The sequence below is a fragment of the Pteropus medius genome, unplaced genomic scaffold (genome assembly GCF_902729225.1).
Source record: "Pteropus medius unplaced genomic scaffold, Ma_sr-lr_union100, whole genome shotgun sequence".
Lineage (NCBI taxonomy): Eukaryota > Metazoa > Chordata > Mammalia > Chiroptera > Pteropodidae > Pteropus > Pteropus medius.
The window spans coordinates 11,221,733-11,244,475 of NW_024351543.1; the positions used below are offsets into that span (position 1 = coordinate 11,221,733).

Genomic DNA, 22,743 nt, shown 5'->3' on the forward strand with positions numbered 1-22,743 from the left:
GAAAATTATGGTATATTTACAAAACTAGCAAGTAAAATATCTAGGCCTGAGTACCCATTCCCTTCCACCATGCCACTTTACATAAACACTGGAAATGGGAAAATAAACCACAATTTAGAACTATGGCTAACAAGTGTGGCTGTTTTACTGTCTAAATCAAAGCAAAAAGTCTAAATGAATAACATGAGTTTATTCATAACAGGTTGTGCATTTCATAAGACCTTAAAAAAGTACACACTGAGACATATATACAAATATGTTCATTATAGGACTATGTTTAATACAGGGAAATTGGGAAAAACTTTAATGTACAAGCAGGTACTGTGATACAAACAGAGTAAGAATTATGTCCAGGACATGACATGAAATGAAGCTAGACAAGCAGGAAGGTAGCAGGGCAAGGGCTGCCTACAAAATGAGGCCACTTCCTAGAGATCAGGGTGAGTAAGCAATGGAGCAGAGATGCTGCAGAGTATGAGTGCAAAGAATCAGAGTGAGTGGCTGAATGAAATACAGCCAGCTAAAGGCAGGGCCAGAGCACTATGTAGTAAACACCAAACCACTCCCATGAATAGCTCTTACTACCTAAAAATGAAGTATATGTATATGTAAATCTAACCTGGTAAAACGAAAGCCTCCCTGTAACTTTATACTGACTGGAGAGGTAACACTATTCATATTCAAACAATTTCAAGCTCTGGAACACGAATATTACTTAAACTTACAGTTCTGTAAGTCTCTGCTTCTTGCTGAACGTCTCGAAGTTTATTTTCACTCTCTGTGAGGATTGCTTTTTTCTGCAACTCTAACTCTTCCAAGGCCAAAGATTCTTGCTGTTCTTTCTCTTGGGTGATCTTCAAATATTCTGATTGACATTTTTCCTGTGCCAAAAACAATAATACCACCTTAGACTCACATAAATCTTCAGCATTCCCAAAGCACTTCCATAGGATTCATTGATTTCATTTGATCTGCATACCAGCCCTGTGAGGTAGGCAATATCATAACCTCTCTCGTTCCATGCTCTAGTCTGCAAAAACGAGGGACTGTGGCCTTTACAGTGTGGTCTGGCCAATCTTTGGCACAATTACCACTGATATGAAAATTTTTGTTCCCGTAACCACACTACATCTGCCATTTTTCCACTACTTAAAATGTTTTGCAAAACCCTGCTGAATGTGAAGGATCACACAAGTGCTGCTACCTCTTCTCTGCACTCCAGAGTTTGTTTTTTCAACTCTAGGCTGAGAAACTATGTTACAAGTTTGTATAATTTGTGAGAAATACCTCATTATAACAGGGCACCACACATGGAAAACCAATCAAATTCAGAGGATTACATGTGAGTATATGGATTAGATCAAGGAAATATTTATAAAAGCCTACATAACTCTTTTCAGATGATCTGGACTCTTTTACTGTCCCATTAATCCTGAAAAGCTTCTTCTTTGATTGCCATTATTATATATCAACATTCACATTAAAAATGTTTACTATTTGAAAAGAGAAGCACTAGAGAGCACTTTTTAACATTTAGTGGCTTTGGATTCCAATTAAGTATACGTATCCATACCTATCACTTAGGGTTCGTGTTACCAGCAGTGATATTTTCACTATAGTTCACTACACTCTGGTGAAGCATATTGCTTTAAGGAAAGATTTTGCACCATATTATAAATAGATTGATAAGAAAATATTAGTTTCTATTCAATTTGAAACCATTTTAAACATACTGTATTGCTTAATGTAAACTATATTTTAAATACATCTCTATGTGCCCATAAAAATAAGAGAGGAAATTTTAATAGTCTGTTGAATTTGGACTCTCAACTCAAAGCTAACTTCTCTGAAAAACTGGATAGAATGGGGAGTAGAAGGGAGCAAGTGCATGTGCTTTTTATGTGTGTTTGTGTCCTGCTTTCTCTACTCGGAATATCTGAATATATCAGTTCCCTGAACACAGTTTTAACAAGGCCAATGATCAAGGCTCAGTGCTCCCGATGGCCGATTACTCCAGTATAAAAACCCATAAGTCTTTATGATAAGAATTTTTAGCACCATTCCCAACTTCATTTATATCCTGCTTTGTTCCTTTATTTCTATACCCACCCCTATTTTAAATTTACGCTGTCCTGTTATAGTTTCAGTATTCTTACAAACTGCTTCATTTCCTTTCTGGACCAACAAAGAATACAGTTATGTGCCCATGTACGTGTACATGTCACAACCACAAACTAAACCCCTAACCTAAGCCAACAGCACTGAAAATCCACTGTTTGTCCCACAAAGATAAGCGAACTCCCTAACTCAGTTCAAGAAATATTGCTGCTGGAAATTCTCAGAGCCCCAGGTCCAATTGAGAATGAAAATTTACATATATGTGAAAAAAGAAAAAGATTACAAATACTGTTTCTCATTCTGTTGCACTGAAAGTATTTTTAAATTATATATATTGTCTTATGGATAATAACATATACAAGCAAACTAAATTTTTGGCATTAACACTTCTTACGATGACTTATATAAGAAGCTTTTCACAATTTGAGAAAAAAAATTTATCGTTTTAAATTTTCAAATTATATTATTCCAAAAAAAGCTTATCTTTGCTTTTCTGGTTAATTCATTTGGTTAGTTCAGTCGGTTTTTATTTTCCTTTATTTTTTTAAACATCATATGGATTGAAAATTACAGTTGAGATTATTCTACTTAAAATGAAAACTACTTGGTCATTTTCATTTTTTTCTTCTTTAAAATATATTTCAGTCAAAATTTTCTGGGCCTTGAGCTCTGCTACATTTCAGTCTGGTGAGTTTTTAGACATTCTTCATGAGTTATAGAGTCACCAGTTCTTGGCTTCAGTTGATCTATCTCCTCCTTTACTTCTACCTAATCATAACCTACCACCAGAGTGAGAGGGATGATAAACCAACAAATAAAATGATTAATGAAAGCTTGTTAAGTTAGCACATTTAATTTTCACACAATACTAACGAGCTCTGACAGCCTCTTTGCTGCCTACATCCTGTCTTCTCTTGATTTAAAAGTCAAGGTTGCCAGTAATCTGACCTCAAGCTGGGAGTCAGGGATGAGGGATGACAACTTTATAAAGCTGCAAAGTTGACCTTTAGCAAAAACAAAATAAGTACTTACAAGAGATACTTTCATTTGTTCCTGAAATTCCCTTTCTTGGGTCTGAAACTTCTTGGTCAGTTCCTGATCTTTGCTGGCCAGCTCCTCTTCATGAAGCTTCTGTAATTTAGCAATTTGTTCTGAGGATTTCTGAAAATCATCCAAATAGTTAAAATGAAAACAATACCCAGAATAAAATACATAACTCTACAACTAAGTTATACTTTATTACAGTTTAATCATCACACTAATAGCTTTTTAAGAGGAAAAAATCAGAAGATACTCCCCCATAAATCAAAAGTCACCGAATTCTAGATAGTTAAAAGAAAAACCAGTTAAATGTTGCTCCTCGTTTAAGACAAGGAGAACTGCTGCTGCAGTAATCGGTCCCATGTGGTCCGCTTCCACATCTTACAGGGATATTTCTCACCCATCAGGATGGGGAAGCACAGTAGGGGAAACAGGGATGCTCTCAGAGAGGGCACTCCCCCACAGCACAACTGCCCTGGCTGCACCAATCTAATTATGCCTAGCTTTCCAGGCATGCACTATTCATTAAAAAGTACTGACCTTGTTCTTTCTTGGATAGGAAGATTTAATCTTGTAAAATATCAAACCTCCTTAAATAAATCTAAAAAATTAGTATAATTAAAAAAACTACAAGCAGAATTGGGGGAATGTCCTCTAGACAAAATAAACATGCAAGAATGGCCAATACTCTTCTGAAAAAAAAACAGTATCAAGGAGAGGTTACCAAATAGCAGAACATATAAAACTAGAGTAATTATAACAGTGTAATAACAGCACATGGTCAGAGAAAGCAATGGAATACCACAGAGAATCCAGAAAAAAGACCCATATGTAGCACTATAATAATTTAGTATATAATAAAAATAGTATGTTATGTCAGAGGGGAAAACATGGATTATTAAATTATTTGGAGACTATCTGGTAGTCATCTGGAAAAAATTAAACTTGGATCCCTACCAACTTTACACCATACACCATTCACTTTACACTATACACCAAATAAATTCCAGTTGGATTAAAAAGCATGTAAAGCCAGAAGAAAAAAATAGAATTTTAAAAAGTGATCTCAAGTGATATTGCATTTTTAAAGCAGAACAAAAATCTTGATAGTATTTAAGGAAGAAAAAAATTTCTGCATGGCCAAAAAAAAAAGAAAAAAGAAAAAGAAAAAGAAAAAACCCCAAACAAAACAAAACAAAAAAACCATAAACAAAGTCAATATATAACAAACTGAAAAAATTATTTAGATAAAAGCAACGTATAGCCAAACAGATAATTCCTACTATAAGTAAAGAGCTTCTACAAATCAGTAAGAAAAAGACCAAGAGCCCAATAGGGAAGTGAGTCAAGGATTTGACCAGGCAACGCAAAGAGAAAAACTACAAATTTCTTTTAAACATATAAAAATATGTTTATCATACTGGAAAGAGATATGCACATTAAGACAAAATGGTGTCTTTTTTTAAATGATAAGCTTGGAAAGATAAAAAAGTTATGTAGCTCCATCTTTGTGAAGGGGTAATATATTCTAATACATTGCTTATGAGAGTTTAAACTGTCCTCCATAGAGCTTATAACAAATATGCAGTAATTAATAAGTACACATATCTTTGCCTGAGTTAATATTCCACTTCTAGGAATCTATCCTGAAGAAATATACATGTGAGCAAATACAATACAGGTACTATTTGCAATAGCAAAACATGAAAACTTTAACATCCATGATTAAATTATGAGGTATTCATGAAATGAAATCCTGAGTAGTCTTCAACAAATGCGGCATCATTATCAATTATCAATGATAAGGAACAATCTTCAACACAGATTATTAAGTGGAAAAGCAAATATAGAACCATATATATAACATGCTGTCTTTTGTATTAAAAAAATAAAGAGATTATAAAACAGAAAAAAAATTATATACTGAGACAATCTCTGAGGAGTATATCTAAAAAGATAGAAATTCATTTCTCTATCAAAGTACTTTTTTCCTATATCTTGAACATTATGAAACAATCAAATGTTAAAATACAAAATAACTCTTCTTCATACGCAAAGACTGTAGGAGAAGCATAAGACTTAAGTTTTAAAATGACTGTAGCCCATTTCAATCTAGAATTATTCTTACTTTCATTACATCAACGACCTCCTGTTTCACCCGACTTAATTCCTGTTGAAGACTGATGCGTTCCTCCTCACTTTTTTTTTCAATAGCTTTTATTTGTTCATCCATTTCTGCCTTCATTTTTTTCCGTGATTCTTCTGTTTTTTGGGCTGTACTCAAGGCTTTTTCAAGTTCCTCAAAAGCTATAATGAAAATGGCAGAAAACAAGTATCTCAAGAAATACTACCATTGAGCTAACGTGTTTTACATTCAACTTATGGGAACTAAGAGCAGCAGTAGCAGGACAGGTTAAAAAACTCATCATTGTTTTAAGCCAAGAGATATGTCTAAGTAGTTCAACTAAGCCATAAGAAACGTTCAGTCACTGACACCAATTTGTCAGAGTTCTGCATTCAGATCATAGAATTGCCTGTATGAACTTAAGCCAGAAGGTTGAAAAAAATATTAAATTACTAATGGTTCCCCACTCCACTCACAAATGTCCTTATAGATATCAAAGTCAGAGAAATAAAGACTTGTACTACATCTGTACTACATAATTTTAGTTGCTTTTTTGTTTGTTATGCAGTTCTTAACTATTGTCAATAATTGAGTAATATATATTTGCTACGACATTAAGAATGGAAAAATTTTTCTTTGACTAATCTTATTTTTAAAAATCTCCTAACTATATAATAAAAAAAGAGTTTTGTTTTGTTTTTTTAACATTTACTGGCTAAAGGCTCAATCACATAAACGATGTATTTTAAAATGAAACCGGCTACTTGTATAAGTTTCAAACTAGGGCCATTATCTAGAAAGAAACCTTTACCTGATTCACCAGTGTATAGAAAAGTACTACCCACAGGGAGTTCTTGGGTGAGATAAGAACTCAGGGCCTGCAAAAACAATCATCTAGGCTAGAGTGCTATGATCTTTAAGAAAGCCAGACAGCTCACCCATCATCAAACAAAATCAGATAGGATGGGTTCAACAGATGGGTAACTTGGCACTAAAAATATGTATGCATGTGCGTTTACGTATATTTGTGTGTATATGTATATGTGTGTTTGTGTATGTGCGTGCATGTGTGCACTGTATATGAATGTGTGTGTATTCTCTCTACTGGCCTGACACCCTGTAAAAACCCTACTGTTATTATCATTCTAGATTATTTCCTTTAGTCCTCATAGAATATAAGACACCAGACTTCCCCTCATCTTAGAGATGGACAATAAATATAACTTCAGTTTTCAAGATGGGTTTTTAATCCTATCAAGAGAGATATGTCAGGAGAGACAGTTCATTGACATATGTAGTATTTTCAATCCCAGTGATATGAAAAATGTGGAACTTCAACCTATGGCATCTCAGGAAAAAAAGCCCTTTTATTAACCACACCCTGGCTTAACAGACAGTAATTTGGGCATGAAAATTTCATACCTCAAGACAAAAACTGTTCTTAAAGCATTTTCTTAATGGCAAATTGCATTAATAAAGAAAAAAGCAAAAGAAAGGCTGAATTCTAGTAACAACTGGGAAACACAACTTGCTTTGCTCAATATTTAAACAAAAACTTTGCTGGCAACCATAAGTCTTTAATATAAAAAGAAATCTATCAAATTTATTCATTTTACATGCCCAAAACATAAAATTGAGGCTCAAATAAAGTTTAAATTTCAAAGGAACATTAATTCGCTGAGATTATTTTAAAGATTCTAGCTCTACTGGTATTTGTCTGTACACACCAAGATGATAATCCTCATATATAAATACGTTGGAAAATAAAATATTTAAAGAAAAATGCTGTCTTTGTTTTATTCTTTTACTATAAATTCTAGTGTCAAACACAAAGAAATATTTCTTATACCTAACAAGAAATTCGTTTCTAATTTCTTAAAAATCAAGTAAAGTGACCAATTATGTGAAAGAGGTTCTATAACAGAGTGCTTACTGCTTAATTTGTGCTGAAGGTTTAAATGTGGGAAAAGAAAAAATGGAAAAAGAAATGACCTCATTTTTCTTTTCATTACTATTATTATTCAGCACATAAAATTGTATTTTAGCACTTCAAAGCACTTCATAGAAATATCTTATATAAGGCTCTGGAGAACCTGAAGATAGTTCTGATATCCTTCCAGTAAAAAAGAATTTTAAATGAAAAACTTTTGTCAATTAAGCAATAATAAAAGAAAACTATATAGTCAATACCTAGTGAATTTTTTCATTTTTTAAATTCCAGAATCCAGTACATTATAAAAATAAATGTAGTACTCTCACTTTTTCAAACAACAAAAAATCCATACCACAAAGTTCCTATTTACATAAATTTTCCAGTAATTAGGTTTTCTAATTATACCTGGTAAATTTTAGAACCTTCTCTGACAGTACATTCTAATTTTAGTGTTAAATCCACTGAAATTGTTTTCCTAAGTCATTTGATTATCCATCATATAATGATTAAAGTAGGATATATCTGGTTCCACAATTAATCTAAATTTAATCCTCTCTCCCACTTTCTGCTACCATATCAAAGAACCATATAATTTTATGCCTAGATAGAAAACTTTGAGATGTTTTCATTCAATGTCTTCATTCAAATGCAAGAACTGAGGCATCCAACTTTTCCCTCAGATGATAAAGCAACTTGAATTTACCATCGATGGTAAAACTCTAAAATTGTATTTAAAGAATGATCCTTACCTTGCATTATTTTTAAAAACTAAGAATGTTGACATTGATGAAACTCAGTTGAGTAATAATAATAATATATCTTACTAAATCACAATTTCTAAACCATTCAACTACTGAGAGTTTCTAACTCTGAACAAAAAGTAGCATGTTACATCTCTGACAGACACACAAAAACTCAACTGCTTTCCTTCTCCACCCTGCCTTGCAAAAATGTTAAGCACCAAAAAAAAAAAAAAACAATTAAACATAGTGCACATGTCCACATATAGAAAACATATTACAAACCCATTCTGGATTCTACGCTGTACCACAAATGAAGCCACTTCCTTATAGGAAGTCTGCCTCCAATAATGAGTCCCATTTCAATGTTGAAGTAGGATACACTGAGAGTTTACTTACTAACCAAAAATGTCTCACTTTCTGATGCTGCAACCACCAGATATAGTAAAGTGGTGTCCATGGCCCATAATATCCTAAAAGCAAATTCCCCACTCTTCCCAAAATAAAACTATGCTGGGATTTTAATATTAGTACTAAAGAAGTCTGTTCTGTATGTCAATATAATTTAACTTCCAATTACTGACAAAGGAGAAGTGAGTGGGGAGAATGAAAGCGTGCATCAGCCACAGCTGACTAGTCTTCTGCCAACATGCAAGAGTGCGCGGGAAAATCACGGTCACGGCACACATCAATGGGAAGGCTAAGCACGAACTGCCACCAAATGTTGCAAGAACACACTGTGTTCTTCCAAAAAAAAAAATTCAATGTATCTCAGGCAATTTTTAATTAAAAAACACTTTGGAAATATTTCTAGGCAAAAGTTTAATGACTATTAAGGATGGTCCTCTGCCGAAAGTAAAATATGGGGAGAGGTCTTTAACTGCTAGTTCCTCACTTTCCACTTCAGATGAGGTTCACTCACATCCTTGGGAATTATAAAAATGGACAAATGCTCACTATAAGAGTTAAATAAAAAAGGCTGGCAACAGCTCAATAATCCAACCATTCATTCATTACATATTTATTGGATGTTTGCCATCTGCCAGACATATGCTACACATTGGGTGACATAAAAAAATTTTTTTGCACATGCACACGCGCGCGTGCACACACACACACACACACCCCGCTGAAGTAGTAAGAGGAGAAGAAAAATAAAAGAGATGAAAGTAGGAAGAATGTGGCATTTGCTTTTGCCCCTTCACCTTTTCGTCTCCATATCCTCAACATCCTTACCAACTGTATTACAGATGCCAGAATTCTGAGATACTAGGTAGCATTACTATTTTGTTGCTCTGTCCTAGAGGATACTTTACTCTAAGCACAAAAAGACCCACTTCTACTCCCACTACGGGGAATAAACAAACATGCAGAAGTGTGGATGAACTGTTGCTCCTAAGAAGCTGATTAATAACATCATGAATAAATAAGTAAGCCAGTACTTATGCCTTTAACCCAGCAAAACAGTTACTAAGATGCATGTGGTATTAAACTAAAAACACACAGGTAATACCACAAAATGAATAAAATGCAAATTAACAGAAAAAGAAACAAAAAATAATTTTGTTTATCAGAATTCCCACCCAATCATCAAGCCTCTTTTGTGAATAAAAGCAAAAGTCTAGAGAAGCAGTTTTCAAAGTATGGTCCAAAGATTCCAGGGTGCTGACACCCTTGTAGGGGGCCAGAAGGTCCTCCCTTTTCCAAATACTTAATCTGCATGAGGGCAGATTTTCTTCGTATATTTCAACCAAAATAACATATTAGAACAGACTAAATGCAGAAACAGATATAAAGTCCAGATATCTTCTATAAGCCAAACAATGAGATAAGCAAAAATGTAAAACAAGGCTATTCTTCACACTAAATTTTGTTTTGGAAAATATAGGTAATTTTCATAAAACTATACTAGTATGTAATAGGTTTATATTTGTTATTTTAAATGAACTAAACAAATTTTTTAAAAATTTCTTAGTTTTAATTTCCAACGCAATAAGTATCGCTACACATAAATGAAAGCTCTTTGGAATCGTCAATAAGGTTTAAGAGTGTAAAGAGGTCCCTGAGATCATAAAGTCTGAAAACTGCTCAGCTAGAGTTTAAATGAAAATAAAATAATACCACCACCCAGTGGCACAAACCAGATAGCATGATATTTATATATGAACTGGGGTCTTTGGAGATTTAATAAACACTACATTTACAATGGAAATCTACTTTTAAGCCACTTTCCAAAATAACTAACAAGATTCATTCTATAGACTACACTTCGACTTTTAAAAAGCTACAGATCTATCTAAAATTTCATGTACTCCTTACATTAACCATGTGAATTTATCCATTAAATACCTTAAAAACATCACACATGTCTTGAAAAATATGAAGCTAAAGCTAAGCAAGTACATAATTCTCTAGTAAAGTGTGTTCTTCTAGTTTGATGCTTTTCAGTAACAGTGACAGTGCCAAGGGTACAAGTGCAGGGTGAAAATGACTGTATAAACATATGGACACACGGTTACTATTGTAGAAATGTATCAAGCACCAGAAATTCATGATTATTAACAAACAACTTAAAATCTAATTCCACTTAAAATAAATTTTTCCATCAGGTATTCATTTAGTGACAAAATATGTACATAATTCTTTTCCAACATGGCAGACTTAAATTCTACTTTAATTCATACTTCTTTTGCCTGAGAAACATGGAATTTTCTTTGTAAAGCTCATCCTAAGTATCTATGATAAGAAAATAAAATAGCCCTTACCCCAGTCCTGTTCATACAAGGCTTGGGAAAGGCACCATGATTCACTTATTGGCATGTGTGGATGTACAAAAATAAGATGTTTTGTGAGACTTAAGACTCTAAGAAAACTCTGTTACATAAATTATCAACAACTAATAAAGCACTTAAGTATACACGTGATTTTTGTTTGTTATATAAATATGCATAAATCTTACACATTATTTAAATACATAAAACTATTTTAAAGGGTCCTTCAAACATCAAATAAATACATTCCACAGAATGTCTTTGGTATATCAAGTCTATACTATACAAATGAATAAAAAACTTATTTCCTGCACAAACACAACATGGCAATAAAAAAGCAAAGAACGTTGAGTTAATCTAAGATTTTAAATGCAGCCAATCATATAAAACACATAACTCCAGCAAAGACAGGATACATGAAAGGAAAACGGGGCTTGCAAAAGACAGCGCAGCACTCTGGTAGCTTTCCTAATGCAAGCAGAATGCTGTGTACATCTCGCGTAACTGTAGGCAAGAACATCTTAAAGGACTGGTGGGGGTTCACGCCATGGTGCGATTTCTCTTCTTGTATTGGCTATATTTAGGTCACTTGAAGGTACTAACAAAAAGATTTAGTCCATGGGTAAGAATTTATCCTGAGAAAAAACTCAAATATGGAATAAGCTGTATTACAAGTTGTTACAGTATTATTCATAATAGCAGAAATATAAAAATAATCTAGATATTGATCAATAGGGAAATGGTTAAGTAAGTGATGGATATGCATTCTGACAGCCATTAAAAAATGTTAGTACTTTAGCAACATGTAAAAGTACTCCTAATATAATGTTATAAATGGCAAAAAAAAAAAAAAGGAGCACACAAAATTGTATATATAAAATAGTATTATTTACAAAATATAAAAATAAAGATCAGAAAAAAACATTAAATAGAAGTGTGCTGAACAGTGATGTGCTTTCATTTTCTCTATTTTTTTTTTCTGGTAACATACTGCATTAATAACTAGCCAGCTACCCCAACCTCATACCCTGGTTAAATGCACACACGCACACAAACAAAATTGCCAAGACTTAGTGTGAACATTAGTAGCATTAATATTCTGCACTTGTGCTGCACTGAAGAGATAATATTGTAGACAATTAGTAATACTCAGCACCTATAAAATACAGCATTATGCACGTAAGCTCAGTCACTAGACTTCTCCAAGTTTAAAACCTGGTTACTTGGAGATATGACCATCTGTTCTTAAGTAACATCTAGAAAGGAATAGTATCAACAGTTATACTAAAATGCTTATGATGAATATATTTATTTTTTTATCCATTAAAATAAATAATTTTAATAAAAACAAGAGTACTATAGTATCATACTTCAAAAAACCTGCCTGACAATTCCACTATGGAGTAGAATAAGTACTACAGGTTGATACAGCCCCCTAAAATAGGCATGCCACCATATTCACATAGTCTCAGTATTTTATGATAAAATTTTTCTTTTAAAAATAATAGACAAATTCCCTTTGTCCTCCAACATATGGGAGCCATCACAGTTCATTTGGGAAAAAAATGAATAGCAGTGCAATAGATTGTTTTCCAAGAAAAGTAGAGGAGAATATAGTGAGCTGATCTTGACCTCCAGAATAAGCAAGCCAAAGAAATTAGTTATTTGTCTACTAACATCTACATGTCAAGAATTATTAAATATATTGGTTAAATATTTTAGAGGTGAAAATGCATGAGGAAAGTTCATATTCTTTGGTAATTATTTTATGTAGACACATTTACTTCTAAAAATCTTAACAACTGCCAGCTTTAATGATGTTAATGTTTACTTCACATGGCCAGCTCTTATGTATTTAGCCCTTGAATTTTAACTCTAAGAGAAAGACAAATATTTAACAGAGCAACTGAATTCTCCAAGAACCAGATGATGTTCACTGACTATTTATGGAAACTCTACTCCTTTTACAAAGACCTTTTCTTACTTTTAGTACTAAATTCGAATTTTTCTGTCAATTGGCATATGCATTTTATAAGTGAACTATCTAAGAATCATTTTATATTTGAAAAGTTCAGTTCAGATTCAACTAAGGCCATTAGATGAAATGTAGTTTGTGTGCTAAACTAGTTTTTATTATAGATTTAAAAGGTGATATCTTCAATGTGGAATCTGTGTTACAACTCGGTATCATAGCCCTCAATAATTATGATACCTCAATAATAATTAAATACCTAGAAAAGCACTCATAACTGTGTGATCCAAAGACTTTCCAAAGTGAATATATAGCAAATAACTTTAAATCTTATTTTTCTCTTTAACTTTTAATATTTGACAGTACTATTAACAGAGACATTTCTCAATTTATAGGCTATTGATTATTTATAATAGTTTTATGAAAATCACATTTAAAGATAAAATATATCTGTGTTTTGGAGAAGGGAGGCTATATTATTAAAGAATTGACTAGAACAGTTGCCTGAAGAAATTTTATCCTACATGTGAATTAACTATATTTTGTCTATCTTTACATCTTTTAGCTCTTTCAATTTGATATACTTCAAGTTGATAGACTCCTGATAAGATACTTCAATTTTAAAGAAAATTGAATTCCTTAACCTGCATTATTTTCTCTTGACTAACTACATGAGTCAACAAAAGAAGTCCTAAAAGTGGAAAGGCTTGATATGAGAAGCTGAGACTATGCACTAGGTTTTCTGTTCACTGAAACAAACCTGTTTAACAATGTCTCGCCACTCTCAAACTGCTTCAGATAAGTCTTCAGAAATTATCATCAGAGAGCTGTTGTCTATTAATGTTCTCTGAACAGTAATTTTCTTAGGTTTACTGAAAACAGAATCAACTAAATTCCTCTGCCACTTACCAATAAAATGTAAGGAGATGGGGAGATACTTATGTGCACATTTGGTGTCAAACAACTACTTCTGTCATCCAGACCCATTCACTTCCTTAAACCTTACAATCTAGTTTCTACATTTCTAAAACTATATCCTTGGAATTAAACCCTCATCAAATTAAAAATACCTTGAAAGTCTTCATCCTACCTTCTCCACTTCTGAAAACGCCTCTGATATTACCCCCAAAAGTGTTAACTATTCACGATTCCTGTGACTTCTTGGGTAACTTTATTTCTCTCTGCCAAACTCAAGATCAATATGCTTAAGAGCACAGACTCTGGACTCGAAATGCCTGGATTCGAATCCTGAATATACACACTTACTCTCTGTGTATGAATATAGGCAAGTTACTTAACTTCTATGTTCTTATATTTTTTTGTAAAATTAAGATAATAATAGTACCCACTTCATAAAAGTTGTGATTAAAGTACAAGTACACAAACCAGTAAATATGAGTGAAGCATTTATAATAGAGCCTCGCATAAAATAACCTAAGTGTTGGCTATCAGTAGTAGTAGCAGCAATAGCAGCGGCCGAAGTACATACATGCTAAGTAAGTGTTAGCAGTAGTGATACTGCTGCCCCTGCTACTACTACTACTATAAAACTATCAGAGAAATCAGCCTCTCCTACAAATTTATCCATTGGCTTCAACCTCATGCCAGTGACTCCTGAAAGATGCTCCACTTTCCTATTTCCAAATTCCTGCAAGTCAATTCCATTTGGAAAGCTCTTGATTGGCTCAAATTGAAAGTATCTAAGTAAACTCATCATTTCTTTCCATTCCTCAACTTCCCCATTTAGATTTCCTTCATTAGTTCAGTCTCCTAAACTAAAGACCTTGGAGTCATCTTAGATTCACTAAGTTGATCCAATATCAAATTCTGCAGAATGTACACTTCCTCTCCTTCCCAGATCCACAATCCTAGTTAAGGCGGCCGAAGCTCTCAGTCCCTCACACATATATTTCCCTCTTTGCTTCTAAGCTTGACTTCCCACTTCATTTCTTTTCTCCATAAAACACTAGCTTCCATCACATTATGCTTTCCTAATACTGGTTTCCTTTTGCCTTGTATGCCAAACTCTAAACTCTGCTACTCACCTTTTAAGATTTTAATAGTCAGTTGCCTCACAATCCAACTTTATTTCCCACTTCAGCAAGAATGGTTTTCAGTTAATTCACACACCCACTATGGTCACTGTGTTTCACTGTGTTTGTTTAGGGTCTTGTAGCCTCTGAAATGTGTGCTGCCCCCGAGCTCTCTGTTTAGGCCCATTCTATTCATTATTTGAGGCCTAACTTAAAACTCACATCCTCACTAACTTGCAGGCACCAGTTCATTCTGTTGTCTCCACTTTCTAATCTCTTTCCTTTCTTTCCTAGCATTACTCAGTATTGCGCCTTATTGAATACTTTGCTGGTATCTCCAATTTATAGCTTAGTATTTATTGTATCGAAACATAATACTATTATAACACTGAATTATTCACTATTCCCTTAAAAAGCAAATTATATCTTATACTTTTCGTTTACCCTACGGCACCTATAATGTAGCAGTTATTTAATATGTACCATGCTGTGTCTAGTTAGGGAATTCCAAAATTGTTAACCTGAATTTTGATGCTCTAAGGCAGTGGACAGCAAATGTTTTCTATAAAGGGCCAGAAAATAAAATGTTAGGCTTTCCAGGCCACATATAGTCTCTGTCACATACTCTTCTTCTTTCCAACTACTTAAAAATGTAAAAATCATTCCTAGCTTGAGAGCCCTACATAAACAGGCCATGCATGGACTGGATTTCACCCACAGGCCACAGTTTACCAAGCCCTGCCTCCTCTAAGGAACAGTTCAGTGTCTTATAAAGAGTTTCTACAGTTAAATACTTTTATCAACACTTAACTAATTTTTCTAAATGTTGATTGGCCAACCACTTTAATTGACTTTTGAGCTTTAACATAAAATAACCCCTGAGTTCTTACCAGCTCTCTCAGACTTCTCTTTCTGCTCCCGTAATTCCTCTCCCTGGGTTGTCATCTGTTTGATGCGACTACGAAGTTGAGCAATTTCTTCTTCCTTCATTTCCAGGGTTTCATGCATCTGCCGTTTTGTCTCTGCTATTACCATTCCCTAAACAGAAGCACAGACTCTAAAGTCTTTACATAACAAAACTGCATCATCGATAGGAATATCAAACTTACTTTAAAAGGCAGAAAACATAATATCTTACTAAATACAGCCCAAGAATTATTTCTTCATTTCACAACCTGAAGTCTGTGTTCTTCATTATATGCTGCACTATATACTACAATAACCTTCGTTACCTGACATGATATCAGGGTATTTTTGATATAAAAAATTATTTTAATAGTAAATTTAATATTTTAAGTATTAAAAACATAGTTTAAAAACTTATAATCTTTCTACAAATGTTTTCTATAATTTTCCCAATCTTAGTGTACAGTTTATAATGAACAAAATACGACCTTTTGTGCTTGGCTCACAGCCATCATGAACTATAATAATCAATCTGTGCTGTAACATGGAGACAGCCTCAGAGGCTGCTAAGTGTAAGGTTACTGCTGCCACACTGGATGGACTAAGACTGTGGTACAGATCTACTTGGTTTTTCTCTTTCCTCTTGTGACAGTCTATTATCTCACCACTTTTCCTTAGAATGTCATTGAGGCACTCCCTTCCTCCAACTTACTAATTGTTACTGACTTCCCACTCAATCATTTGTGACTAACAAAAATCGGGGTGGTTCAATTTGCCCCTGAAAAATAAGACTTTGTGACAGCTATTTTATGGTGTTTGGACGATTATTAAATTACTTCCAGGGATTGTCAACCCCTGTTTTACTGTATGACTCTTCCAGACGTCTAATATTAATGGACTGATAAAAACTAGGTAAGTAGGGCATTATTATATGAAATTTCAAAACAAAATTGTGGGCTTTCAGTTTCTTCAAAAACCAATCACAACAGCAAAAAGGAGAGAGAGAGAGAAAGAGGGCAGTGAAACATAGATTAAAAGCAGTCTTAAGCGTTATATCAATCACTTGCAATGAAAGAATCTTATTTGAATCTGATTCATAAAACTAGAAAAAAAATAAGGCAAAAGGAAAAATATGAAACTGACTAGATCATCATATTAAGGAATTATTAAATTTTCAGATGTGATCATAATTATATGGTTATATTTTCATAAAAATGAGTCCTTTAAAGACACATTAAACTACATATGGAAGAAATGATGACACTTCTTGAATCTGTTCTAAAACAATCCTGCGTTGAGGATAATGGGGGTCGGTGAAACAAGATTACCCATGGATATTAACTATTAAAGCTACGTGATGGGTTCAGAGGAATTCATATCATTAATCTTTCTACTTTTATAAATGTTTTAAGTTTTTCAGAATAAAAGAGTTTTTTTTCAAAGTGGACCTTCATGTAGTTTATGGAATAGAATCTAGCAAAATATTATAGAATGAAAAGCTTGCCGATAGATTTCAATAGAAGAGCTCTGACATGTTCTTAATAACAAGGTCACTTAAAATACTGTAGCTACAAAGTGTCATATTAAAGAAAATGGTGGATGGTATGTAACTGGAAGCTGCTTTATAAAAAGGACCCAAGAACCTGGGGCTGACAGAATTAGCTCGAAACTGTCTGCCCATGAATTTTTCAGCTGTTTTTGCTGCCATAGCTACCACTGCTGCTCCAGCTCCAAACTACTAATCTCACCTAGACATTCTAAAATTCACTTACAGAAAATTCTCTTTATGCTAATTCATTACTACTTCTTTACTTTTTAGGCGATTTATCTGAAAGATTATTGTTTCCATTATATTTGAAAGACAATACTTATGTCATTCATACTTAGCAATGATTTAACTATAAATAATTTAACTTTTCTCTGAAAAGTAATTATGTACTATAAACAGATTTCCTTTGCAACAGTTATTCTAATCTATAAATCAAAATACTAACTGAGACCAAGAAATCACAGAGAATCAGCTTCTCATGATACAAAGCTAATGCTAATAGTTATATAAATCTAGAAATAAAAACGAAAATGATTTTTCATGGAAGCAGCTGCAATAATCTTGGAAAGCATTAGTCTAAATGCTTCCAACTGCTTCCAAAAGTGAATTTTGGGGCCCCCTGACAAATTTTAGTATCATAAGCAGTTTTACCTTATCTTGTTCAAGCTGTTCAATTAAGTTCTTTGCATCACGTAACTGAGTGATAAGTTTAGTCTTCTCAGCCATATGAAGCTCCTAAAAAAATTTTAAAAATTCATTTCCATCTCCAATAAAGTTTCTCCTCATATGGGAACTCTAAACAGTTTATCTAATTTAGATACTTCTCATAATCTAGTAGGAGAAAAGTACACAGGATATCTCAAAAGTATGGTGAATGCTCTGAAGCCTAGGGCACCTGGGTGCCCCCTCTTTGCTGTCTCTGGAGGAAGGGAGAAGGCTTTCCAGAGATGCTGCAGGCCACGCTGGGGCCTGTGGATTTAGCGTTATGGGGCTCCCGTAAACAAAACTCACGTGCTCTTTTACCTTCATCTTTTCTAGTTCTTGAAGTCTTTCATCTAGTTGTTCTTGCAGGGCTTCTTTTTCACTGGTTAAAAGTGTACATTGTTCCTTATGTGACTGAATTGTTTCCTTACAACGCTGCAGTAGATTCTCCTGACGCTTAACTCTTTGCTGAAGTATTTCCTGTGTTTTAGCAGAAGCTCCACCTCCCACTATTAACAATAAAACAAAAGCAAGGGCAGTCAATATGGAACATAAAATAAAGGCTCCCTGGGAACACTTAACTCTGCTGGTACACAGGAGTGTATTCTTACCCCGACACACTGCTATACTCTAGGCCAGATCAACAAGAGAGGGTCCTTTCCAGGGTCCCTTGTGTCTTAGCTCCCATCCCAAAAGGATTAATAAAGTACTCTTTCCAATGCATTCTAATCTCGTCCTGACAGAAGTTCTGGTAAATACAGCTTTCTCCATCTCCTTACACTTACGAATGACATTCTCATGCTCCAGGGGAATTTCAGGGCCCCTTACAGGTAGGTTGCTCAGATAGATACCTGCTCTAGCTTTGGCTGGACCAAAAGTTGATCATAAATCTCTTTCAGAGAAAAAGCTGGTAAATAAAAGGTGGAAATTTCACTGAATATGTATTTCAAAGCCTCAAAGAGTAAAGGGGAACTATAAATGGATTTTTAAAAAAGATTTAATTATTTTCTTTTCCAGCTAGAAAGCTATAGATAGGGCAAATACAGGCATCTTTGAATGTAGAAATACATAAGCAATATTACTTAAAAACTTATAAACAATTACAAATAGCATATTCATTAATCTTGAATAGAAGTAACCTGTTTATATGAAATCTAGCTACTGTTATCAATAAAACAGTATAATATAATAAATTGATTTCAATTACAACAAAAATGTAGTGCTACTACTTGCAGACTTTCAAGTCTTAAAACAATTACTTAGTTACTTTTTCCTGAATAGCAACAACAATAAACAAAGAACAAAAAAAACAACAAAAACTCTTGCATCTTTCTGGAAATGTTAGGATCAAGGACATTTCTATCTCAGCCCATATCTACTAACTCATGCCCTAGAATCTCTCAACATCCTCCTCTAGCTTTTAAATTAACATTTTGACAAGATGAAGCTTACCAACTGGCTCTACAACACTCTCTGTATTCTCTTTAGTGACATCTTCGGCCTGTGGTTCCATCTGAGGGAGTGGTTTTGGTAAATCGACATTCATCGGGCCATTTCGTAACCGTTGTTTCAGCAGAGAAACCTAAAAAAAAGTTCTTCATTAGAAAAAAATGATTCAAAAGAAACTATGGCAGTAGGACTTTCTTAAAAAAAAAAAAAAAGAGGATAGAGTAAATGGTATCCTTTTTGCTATATTGAAGGAAAAAAATTAAAACAAAAAGTTTCCTTTCAATGCAGTTTTTGTTTATATTTGCTACTTTCAGTGACATCATAGTTAGCCAAAAGACACAATAAATCAACAATTATCCTTAAAGTTAATTGAAGAAAAGCAACGAGTTTTTAAAATAGGCCATTTTTTTAAACATCTGGAAATTATTACACATCCCATTACAACTACTTTATTTTTCTTTATCCAAAAATTCCACACTTTTAATCTTTACCTGAGTCTGGAGAACACTAATATACTGATCTTTTTCCTCTAAAGAAGCATCAAACTCCTCTTGGAGATGTTTTTTAGCTTGTTGGTCCATTTGGAGCTCCTAAACATAAAGGATTTTATAGGAAGTTTTCAGCACAAAACCAAAAATACAAACTTGAAGTTTTCAAAGTAAAAACATGATCAATCCACACTTGCATTTCTCTTAAGTATCAGCAACATTAAGAATAATTAGCATTTAAAACATTAGTATTTACACGAGCAAAGAATTTTGTTCCTTAAAGAATATGAAGATCCAAGAAGAGATAGTATGTTTTTGTAGCTATGACTCCTGAATTGATAATGTGGAGAGAATTTAAAAAATTAATTTCTTAAGATAAAAGTAAAACTTCATCCTACTTTAAGACATCTTACTACTGTGCCATCTTACATTCACTTGATCGAAAATTAAATAGCCCATAAAGCCTTCCTCCTCCGAATACACAAAAGTGTTCAATAGCCAAAATCAGAAGGTTCCTCATCTGTAAAATGCAAAGGTTCAACTAGTTGATCACCAAACAGTAAAATTTCAAGTTCCTGAAATTACTAAAAATGTGGCTTTCTTTCGGTCATTAAAGAGCCTTCCTAACTAAATCCAATGATTGTTACCCGTCTGCCACACGAGTCACCAGTAATTACCTCCTCAATGTCCCTGTCTTCCTTGGCTTCGGGGCTCCTCTCTATAATCCTGTGTCTCCTCTCTGTCCTTCATTGATTCTATATGCATCAACTCCTCTGGGCTCAGTCCTGTGTCCTCAGTTCTTCTCCCTTACATGTACTCCATTGGAATGCTGGGGATTAACTTCTAGAACATTTTAGATATCCCATCAGAACCCCTCTATTTTTCTGGGATTCCTACTTTTCTTACCTCAAGTCTTCCTCTGACTTGATCCATCCCTCACATATTTGCTAGAAAATTTTCCTCGAAAAATATTTTCAAAGATTTATATGCAACGCCCTCTTCTTATATTGTTTCAAATTTACTAATTCTCAGAACACTGAGGCATTAACTGCCTGGCACTCACTGTCCTTTTTCTCCACCACACCCACAATGCCCAAGATCTCCAGCACATTATTTACTGTTTCACTAAAAACTCCTGTCTTGACTTCCCCCCACAGCAGCAGTCTCCAGATGCTGGTCTTCGGATGAGAACATGTCCAGAATGAAGTTTTAATCCATTCATGGTGGAAGAAACAGAGGAAAATGTAGAGAGTTTTTAGCTTAGATCTAAATCTTTCATTTAAACAACTATACTTTCTTCTGAGTATATGTACTTCCTAATTTTTTGTTATTTAAAAAACCCTCCTTTCATGAAATAATAACAAAAGAAGAATCTGGTTCCTTATTCTTGATGTATATACTTGAAAAAAAAAAAAAAAGCAGCCCTATGACAATTCTTTCTCCCATTTCTGAAAGGACCTGGAGTTAATTTTTCAGTCCATGAAATCCAACAGTCTGAAAAACATTGTCCTCCATGACTTTGCACAGGCCACTTCTTTAGTCTGGAACCTCTGCCCATCTCCTTAAAGCAATGCAGTCCTTTACTTTCTTTAAAATTCACTTCTGCAATTTTCTACATCCTACATACTAGACTCTGTTACACAGCATCCCTAACAGCACACAAATATGCCTCAATTTACATTATGGTTCTCAGGTTCTGAATGTTTTTCTTAAAAATTCTAACAACTTGACTAAATCCTTTCCAAAAAAACAACAACAACAACGACAACAACCGATGCCAAGTACTGATTCTAAATCCAATCTTAAAATTCAGAATCTTACTAGGGGGAAAAATCTGCACGTTAGCCACTTCGAGATGAAAAACTATGTTCAATATTTACTATCATCTGACGGTTTATATATTAACCTCCATCGCCCAAACTATTTTGTTAAAATGTAAGCCTATGAGAGAAAAGTAACTCTTTCAGAAATCCCAATAAATATATTTCCAGATTAGATTTAAATTAGTAATTGTTAAAAAAATATTTTCAACCTAGTTTGTCACTGAATATAGTCAATAATGCTCCCTTCAGTTAACTGATTAAACTAATAATCCCTGTTCAAGTCATGGGAATAAGCGACTGAAGTATAATATAATTGAACTTTTTAGTAAAATAATAAATGGCTCTATAATATTATTAAATATGACAACTAATTCAATAATTCTCCTATTATTGACCACTTAGATGTTTTCTAAATTTTGGCAAACCTGGGGTTAACATGTTTATGCATAAATTTTGCAAGGTCTTTCTGATTATTTCCTTAGAGAGAAATTCTGATGAGTAGAATGTATCAAATACCTTTAACTGTTGCGCTATTTTTTATCTCAGCCCAATGTTATCCATTATGTTCAGAGCTGATTTCAAGCTGCAAAAATGAACCCTCCCTCCCTAAAAATCAGCTCCGAGAACAGCAACTGCTTATAATGAATTGCATCTGGGTGAGCCTGGAAAAAGTACACACTATACAGACAGCAGGACAGAGAAAGGAAGAAACATCTAAGACAATGTCTTCATTTATTCCCCATTTAACTGGCCCTAAAAGGGAATAAGAGAGTCCTATCTACTTAGATGAGCTCATAATTTACATAGCATAATTACCACTTTCTCATAGCATGATATTCCTGTTTAATATCTGTTCATGTTATAAGAGTCAAAAACAGGCAAAAAAAAAAAACATTACAGGGTATCTACTGGTAATGCTTTTACTTTACTTTTGCTTCTTTATCTGATTCATTAAAAAATAACTAATATGCTAGATATTGACATAAGACATAATATTTGTTGATACAGAACAAATGTTCTGTTTTGTCTGTCCTCCAGAAAATACTAGGAAAGATTTTGGATTCTATTCATGCATATGTTCATAACCACATGG

At 33.7% G+C, this 22,743-nt stretch overlaps 1 protein-coding gene across 9 annotated transcripts in view; it reads right to left on the minus strand.

Moving 5' to 3' along the window:
• GOLGA4 (golgin A4) overlaps positions 1 to 22,743 on the minus strand; it is a 90,956-nt gene that overhangs the window by 35,581 nt on the left and 32,632 nt on the right. For 5 of the 9 annotated variants that reach the window (XM_039843321.1, XM_039843322.1, XM_039843327.1 and 2 more), the window contains 8 exons: positions 19,831 to 19,929; positions 19,343 to 19,472; positions 18,212 to 18,399; positions 17,840 to 17,923; positions 15,624 to 15,771; positions 5,288 to 5,466; positions 3,151 to 3,279; positions 726 to 881 (listed from right to left, as the gene is read on the minus strand). In XM_039843321.1, coding sequence (XP_039699255.1) covers positions 726 to 881; positions 3,151 to 3,279; positions 5,288 to 5,466; positions 15,624 to 15,771; positions 17,840 to 17,923; positions 18,212 to 18,399; positions 19,343 to 19,472; positions 19,831 to 19,929 — 1,113 coding nt within the window. Of the gene's footprint in view, positions 1 to 725; positions 882 to 3,150; positions 3,280 to 5,287; positions 5,467 to 15,623; positions 15,772 to 17,839; positions 17,924 to 18,211; positions 18,401 to 19,342; positions 19,473 to 19,830; positions 19,930 to 22,743 lie in introns of all 9 variants that reach the window. The other 4 variants (XM_039843325.1, XM_039843330.1, XM_039843328.1 and 1 more) reach the window with 2 other exon arrangements.